Consider the following 6,705-nt stretch of genomic DNA (forward strand, 5'->3'; position numbering starts at 1 on the left):
GGGGAGAACACTGGACAGAGCTCTTGAATGTTTCAGAGCTTGGGGAGAAATGCAGGGTGGACAGGAGGGTCTAATCGTCTCAGTGCTCCCCCACCCCACTCCACCCCCACCAAATAGTGCCCTGAGGTTCTAGGAAGAGCCTGGTACATCACCAAGCTCCATTGCCATGTGTTTGTGTGATGAGGTCCAAAACCAAAGGTAGCAGTGATGTGGATCCTGAAGACAGTCTCTCTTCTCTGGCAGTGTGATGGGGAAAGAACAGAGGAACCAGCTTGTCCCTGTCTCTTGTGGGGGAGGCAGGGTCCCCAGAGTGACAGGTCAAGGGGCACTCCTCATCGCTCCATTCCCCAGAGCTGCCCCTTCCCTGTCCCTGGGAAGCTCCAGCCAGCTACAGGCCAGCTGCTGTCCAGAGGCGCGGCACTGCCACATGGTGGACACTGGTGGTACTGAGGCCCAGCCCTCCAATTAGGAACCCTGTCCCCTAGATCTAATAGTCTCTCTTGACAGCCCCCATCATCTAAACAGTGGGGAGATGAACAAAGTGGAGTAAAGACACATTTCCAAATCACACCCACTTCCCCCACAGCTTTCTCCCCGTCAAGCTTCTTGGAGAAACTGGGGCATAAGGAGAAAAGCTAGCATGAGGCCCACCCTCATGAATTCAAGGTGGAGGGGTCTGGGTCGCCCCCCATTTAAAGCCAGTGAGGACTGGGTGCGGTGGCTCATGTCTATAATCCTAGCACCTTGGGAGGCTGAGGTGAGAGGATCGCTTGAGCCCAGGAGCTTGAGACCACCCTGGGCAACACAGCAAGACCCTGTCTCTACAAAAGAATAAAAAATAAATTAGCCTGTGTGGTGTGGTGTGGTGTGATGTGGTGTGGTGTGGTGTGGTGTGGTGGCACACACCTGTAGACTTAGCTACTCTGGAAGCTGAGGTGGAAGAATCACTTAACCCAGGAGGTCGAGGCTGCAGTGAGCTGTGATCAGGCCACCACACTCCAGCCTGGATGACAGAGTGAGACCCTGTGTCAAAAACATAAAAAATAAAATAAAAAATAGGTCAGGTGCGCTGGCTCACGCCTGTAATCCAAACACTTTGGGAGGCCCAGGTGGGCAGATCATGAGGTCAGGAGATGGAGACCATCCTGGCTAACACAGTGAAACCCCGTTTCTACTAAAAATACAAAAAACTAGCCGGGCGTGGTGGTGGGCACCTGTAGTCCCAGTGACTCGGGAGGCTGAGGCAGAAGAATGACATGAACCTGGGAGGCGGAGCTTGCAGTGAGCTGACATTGTGCCACTGCACTCCAGCCTGGGTGACAGAGCGAGACTCAGCCTCAAAAAATAAAATAAAATAAAATAAAATAAAATAAAATAAAATAAAGCCAGTGAGGAAATGTGGTCAGGAGGGCTGAGACTGGGAACCAAGACTGCTGTGTTCACCTTGCTTCGTTGTCAAAAGCTCTTAGAGCTCCCATTTTCTACCCCCATTAACAGGCCTGAAGGGTGGTGCGGTGGCTCACACCTGTAACCTCAGCACTTTAGGAGGCTGAGGCAAGTGGATTGCTTGAGCCCAGGAGTTCAAGACCAGCCTGGGCAACATAGTGAGACCCTGTCTCTATGGGAAATTTAAAAATTAGCCAGGTGTGGTGGTGCGCACCTGTAGTCCCAACTACTAAGGAGGCTGAGGCAGAAGGATTGTCTGAGCCCAGGAGTTCAAGGCTGCAGTGAGCTATGATTGTGCCACTGCACTCCAGCCTGAACAACAGATTGAGACCTTACCTCAATAAAATAAAATAAAATTTAAATTTTAAAAATTTAAGAAAAAAAAGAGGCCTTGCACTACTTCTAGGATGCCCCAACTTTAGGCAACTTTCACAGTCCCTTGAAAGAGAAGTGGCAGCTGGGTATAGGCCCTCCCAAGTGTCATGCCCCCTGACAGTCCTCATGGACTCTGCCCTGTGTAAGATTGCATCACCACCACCACCACCTCTCTGGGCTTCCCCAGACATCACAGGAACACGTTCCCCGCTCCAACCACGCCCCCCCCCCCCCCCGCTCTGGCCTTCCTCCACATCATGCTCCACATCATGCTCCAGGCCAACTGGACTCTGGGCGGCCAGCACAGGCAGGGTCAGGGGGTGACTTCTGTGCCTCGTGGCACTGCCACCTGGGCCTGAGCAAGAGGGCTCCATTCTCCTACCCGCCCAAACCCTCATCCCTGTCCGAGCCCCAGTGCTAGAAATAAAGAGACCAGAATTTTCCTTCTGGCCTAAGGGCCCCAGAGAAATACCCACTGGAACTCACAGCTGCCTCATGGAAACTGCTGCAGCAGTGGTGAAGCTAGAAAGACTAGAGGTATGAGGGAAAATTGCCCTTCCCTACCTGGCTCATAAGGCGTTCCCTCCCCCAAGTCCCAGATCGTGGGGACTGAGCATGTGAAATCATCCTCTTTCTTGCATCATGCATGTCCACATTGCACCCCCCACCCCCATACCCCTACTTCAGACCCAGTCACCATGGCCAGATGGTGAAACCTGAGCTGGTGGGGAGGAGGACCTCCACCCCCTGCAGGGGCCTGATGGGCAGCACAGCTGGCCAATCCTGGGACTCAGAGTGTAGGTCGGCTGGCTGACCACTAGGTTTGGAAGCCCCAGGCAGCTGGCTCTAAAGAGGCCCCAGGTCAGTAGCCAGACATGAGCTGTGAGGGTCAAGCACAGCTATCCATCAGATGATCTACTTTCAGCCTTCCTGAGTCCCAGACAATAGAAGACAGGTGGCTCTACCCTTGGCCAAGGGTAGGTGTGGCAGTGGTGTCTGCTGTCACTGTGCCCTCATTGGCCCCCAGCAATCAGACTCAACAGACGGAGCAACTGCCATCCGAGGCTCCTGAACCAGGGCCATTCACCAGGAGCATGGGGCTCCCTGATGTCCAGCTCTGGCTGGTGCTGCTGTGGGCACTGGTGCGAGCACAGGGGACAGGGTCTGTGTGTCCCTCCTGTGGGGGCTCCAAACTGGCACCCCAAGCAGAACGAGCTCTGGTGCTGGAGCTAGCCAAGCAGCAAATCCTGGATGGGTTGCACCTGACCAGTCGTCCCAGAATAACTCATCCTCCACCCCAGGCAGCGCTGACCAGAGCCCTCCGGAGACTACAGCCAGGGAGTGTGGCTCCAGGGAATGGGGAGGAGGTCATCAGCTTTGCTACTGTCACAGGTGGGTGAGGGAGAGAGTAACAGGCAGACAGCAGACAGGGAAAGGGAGGCAGAAGGGGAGCCTGGCAGGAGCAGCAGAGGGAGTGGGGTGTGGCAGGAGAAGGAGGAGCTGGGGCAGGGACTGGTTGCAGAGGATACAAAGCAGTCTCTACTTTTCTAAAGGTAGGTTTGAGGGAGAGCAGTGGGCAGGGCTTGGGGAGTCTCAGAGGAGAGCTTCATCTCTGCTCACATTTTCTTTCCCTTTTCTGTCTTTCGGGCAGACTCCACTTCAGCCTACAGCTCCCTGCTCACTTTTCACCTGTCCACTCCTCGGTCCCACCACCTGTACCATGCCCGCCTGTGGCTGCACGTGCTCCCCACCCTTCCTGGCACTCTTTGCTTGAGGATCTTCCGATGGGGACCAAGGAGGAGGCGCCCAGGGTCCCGCACCCTCCTGGCTGAGCACCACATCACCAACCTGGGCTGGCATGCCTTAACTCTGCCCTCTAGCGGCTTGAGGGGTGAGAAGTCTGGTGTCCTGAAACTGCAACTAGACTGCAGACCCCTAGAAGGCAACAGCACAGTTACTGGACAACCAAGGCGGCTCGTGGACACAGCAGGACACCAGCAGCCCTTCCTAGAGCTTAAGATCCGAGCCAATGAGCCTGGAGCAGGCCGGGCCAGGAGGAGGACCCCCACCTGTGAGCCTGCGACCCCCTTATGTTGCAGGCGAGACCATTACGTAGACTTCCAGGAACTGGGATGGCGGGACTGGATACTGCAGCCCGAGGGGTACCAGCTGAATTACTGCAGTGGGCAGTGCCCTCCCCACCTGGCTGGCAGCCCAGGCATTGCTGCCTCTTTCCATTCTGCCGTCTTCAGCCTCCTCAAAGCCAACAATCCTTGGCCTGCCAGTACCTCTTGTTGTGTCCCTACTGCCCGAAGGCCCCTCTCTCTCCTCTACCTGGATCATAATGGCAATGTGGTCAAGACGGATGTGCCAGATATGGTGGTGGAGGCCTGTGGCTGCAGCTAGCAAGAGGACCTGGGGCTTTGGAGTGAAGAGACCAAGATGAAGTTTCCCAGGCACAGGGCATCTGTGACTGGAGGCATCAGATTCCTGATCCACACCCCAACCCAACAACCACCTGGCAATATGACTCACTTGACCCCTATGGGACCCAAATGGGCACTTTCTTGTCTGAGACTCTGGCTTGTTCCAGGTTGGCTGATGTGTTGGGAGATGGGTAAAGCGTTTCTTCTAAAGGGGTCTACCCAGAAAGCATGATTTCCTGCCCTAAGTCCTGTGAGAAGATGTCAGAGACTAGGGAGGGAGGGAGGGAAGGCAGAGAAAAATTACTTAGCCTCTCCCAAGATGAGAAAGTCCCCAAGTGAGGGGAGGAGGAAGCAGATAGATGGTCCAGCAGACTTGAAGCAGGGTAAGCAGACTGGCCCAGGGTAAGGGCTGTTGAGGTACCTTAAGGGAGGGTCAAGAAGGAGATGGGCAAGGCACTGAGGGAGGATGCTTAGGGTACCCCCAGAAACAGGAGTCAGGAAAATGAGGCACTAAGCCTAAGAAGTTCCCTGGTTTTTCCCAGGGGACAGGACCCACTGGGAGACAAGCATTTATACTTTCTTTCTTCTTTTTCTTTTTATTTTTTTGAGACAGAGTCTCGCTCTGTCACCAGGCTGGAGTGCAGTGGCACGATCTTGGCTCACTGCAACCTCCGTCCCCTGGGTTCAAGTGATTCTTCTGCCTCAGCCTCCCGAGTAGCTGGGATTACAGGCGCCCACTAATTTTTGTATTCTTAATAGAGACGAGGTTTCAACATGTTGGCCAGGATGGTCTCGATCTCTTGACCTCTTGATCCACCCGACTTGGTCTCCCAAAGTGATGAGATTACAGGCGTGAGCCACCGCGCCCGGCTTATACTTTCTTAATAAAAAGGAGAAAGAAAATCAACAAATGTGAGTCATAAAGAAGGGTTCGGGTGATAGTCCAGAGCAACAGTTCTCCAAGTGTACTCTGTAGGCTTCTGGGAGGTCCCTTTTCAGTGGTGTCCACAACGTCAAAGCTATTTTCATAATAATACTAACATGTTATTTGCCTTTTGAATTCTCATTATCTTAAAATTGTACAGTGGAGTTTTCCAGAGGCCGTGTGACATGTGATTACATCATCTTTCTGACATCATTGTTAATGGAATGTGTGCTTGTATGGTCTTGTGTTACAGTCTTTTTCAGTTTTAATTTCTAATGTAGTGAATTGATAGATGTAAATCATATGAACAAAAGCTCAATGATTTTTTTTTTTTTTTTTTGAGACAGAGTCTCGCTCTGTCACCCAGGCTGGAGTGCAGTGGCGCAATCTCAGCTCACTGCAACCTCCATCTCCCAGGTTCAAGCTATTCTCCTGCCTCAGCCTCCCGAGTAGCTGGGACTACAGGCCTGCGCCACCATGCCCAGCTATTTTTTGTATTTTTAGTAGAGACGGGGTTTCACCATGTTGGCCAGGCAGGTCTCAGACTCCTGACCTGAGGTGATCTGCCTCCCTTGGCCTCCCAAAGTGCTGGGATTACAGGTCTGAGCCACTGTGCCTAACCTAATGACTTTTAAGAGTATAGAGGAAACCAAAAAGTTTGAGACTCACTGGTCTATAGAACTGGGTGGGGAGAAGAAAGTAACGTGTTCTAAGAGAGCTCCTCTTGCTGGGCACCTGTGGTCCCAGCTACTTGGGAGGCTAAGGCCGGAAGACTGCTTAAACCCAGGAGTTCAAGGCTACGATCACACTTGTGAATAGCCTCTGCACTCCAGCCTGGGCAAATAGTGAGACCCCGTCCCAAATAAAAATAAATAAATAAATAAATAAATACGTAAATAACTCCTCTGGAAGAAGGGGCTCGAGGCTGGGACAGGAGCATGTGTGGGGTGCCTTTTTTTCAGTGACCATTAGTCTGGTCTGACTGAGCTGGGTCTCTGACCCTCTGGGGATAACTAGTCTGGGTCAAAGTCCCAGACCTCCCCCTACCTTCACCTTTTCTTTTCCCCCTTGACCCTCAGACTGAACAGTTAACCCACCGACCTTCCAGACCCAAGGGGGTGGTTCTTGGAAGCAGAGCTAGAATGTGGGAGGTCTGTCTGTGGGGTTGAAAAAAAGGGGAGAGGGTGCCCTTTTTCCCTGTCATGCTTTTTCCTCTTTCTCTTAAAAATCAGAGACTGAAATGCTGCCCCTCCCCTATATCCGGTCACGATGGCAACGCAAATCTAAAGAGGCAGGGCACTTCCCTGTCAGGCAGTACTGCTGGGCATAGCAACCTCTGCCTCTCCGTTTCTCTGAGCTCACATATCCACCTCCTGGGCTTTTAAGTGGGCTTTAGTGAGGGGCTCCTCCTTCTGCTGGGCTCCTCCGTCAGTTCCCCAGCTCTTCTGCTTCGACTCCGAGCGGGTGTCATGTGTGAGAACGGCCAGCAGAGGGAGCAGAAAGCCTGGAAGAGCGGCTAGAGCCTGCAGTGAC

General features: G+C 53.1%; 1 protein-coding gene across 1 annotated transcript; it reads left to right on the forward strand.

The window, feature by feature from the left end:
• The first annotated feature begins 2,642 nt into the window (after positions 1 to 2,642).
• On the forward strand, positions 2,643 to 5,488 carry INHBE (inhibin subunit beta E). Its single transcript, XM_002823423.5, has 2 exons — positions 2,643 to 3,213; positions 3,473 to 5,488. The coding sequence occupies exons 1-2, from the start codon at positions 2,916 to 2,918 to the stop codon at positions 4,225 to 4,227; spliced, it is 1,053 nt and encodes a 350-aa protein (XP_002823469.1). The 5' UTR covers positions 2,643 to 2,915; the 3' UTR covers positions 4,228 to 5,488.
• The last annotated feature ends 1,217 nt before the right edge of the window (positions 5,489 to 6,705 follow it).

The sequence above is a fragment of the Pongo abelii genome, chromosome 10, assembly GCF_028885655.2.
Source record: "Pongo abelii isolate AG06213 chromosome 10, NHGRI_mPonAbe1-v2.0_pri, whole genome shotgun sequence".
NCBI lineage: Eukaryota > Metazoa > Chordata > Mammalia > Primates > Hominidae > Pongo > Pongo abelii.

What these genes read in the sequence shown, in the direction of transcription:
- INHBE (XM_002823423.5), top strand. Translation starts at nt 2,916, where the DNA reads ATGGGGCTCCCTGATGTCCAGCTCTGGCTGGTGCTGCTGTGGGCACTG. An exon ending in CAGCTTTGCTACTGTCACAG is followed by an intron (nt 3,214 to 3,472) that starts GTGGGTGAGGGA and finishes TCTTTCGGGCAG; the next exon opens with ACTCCACTTCAGCCTACAGC.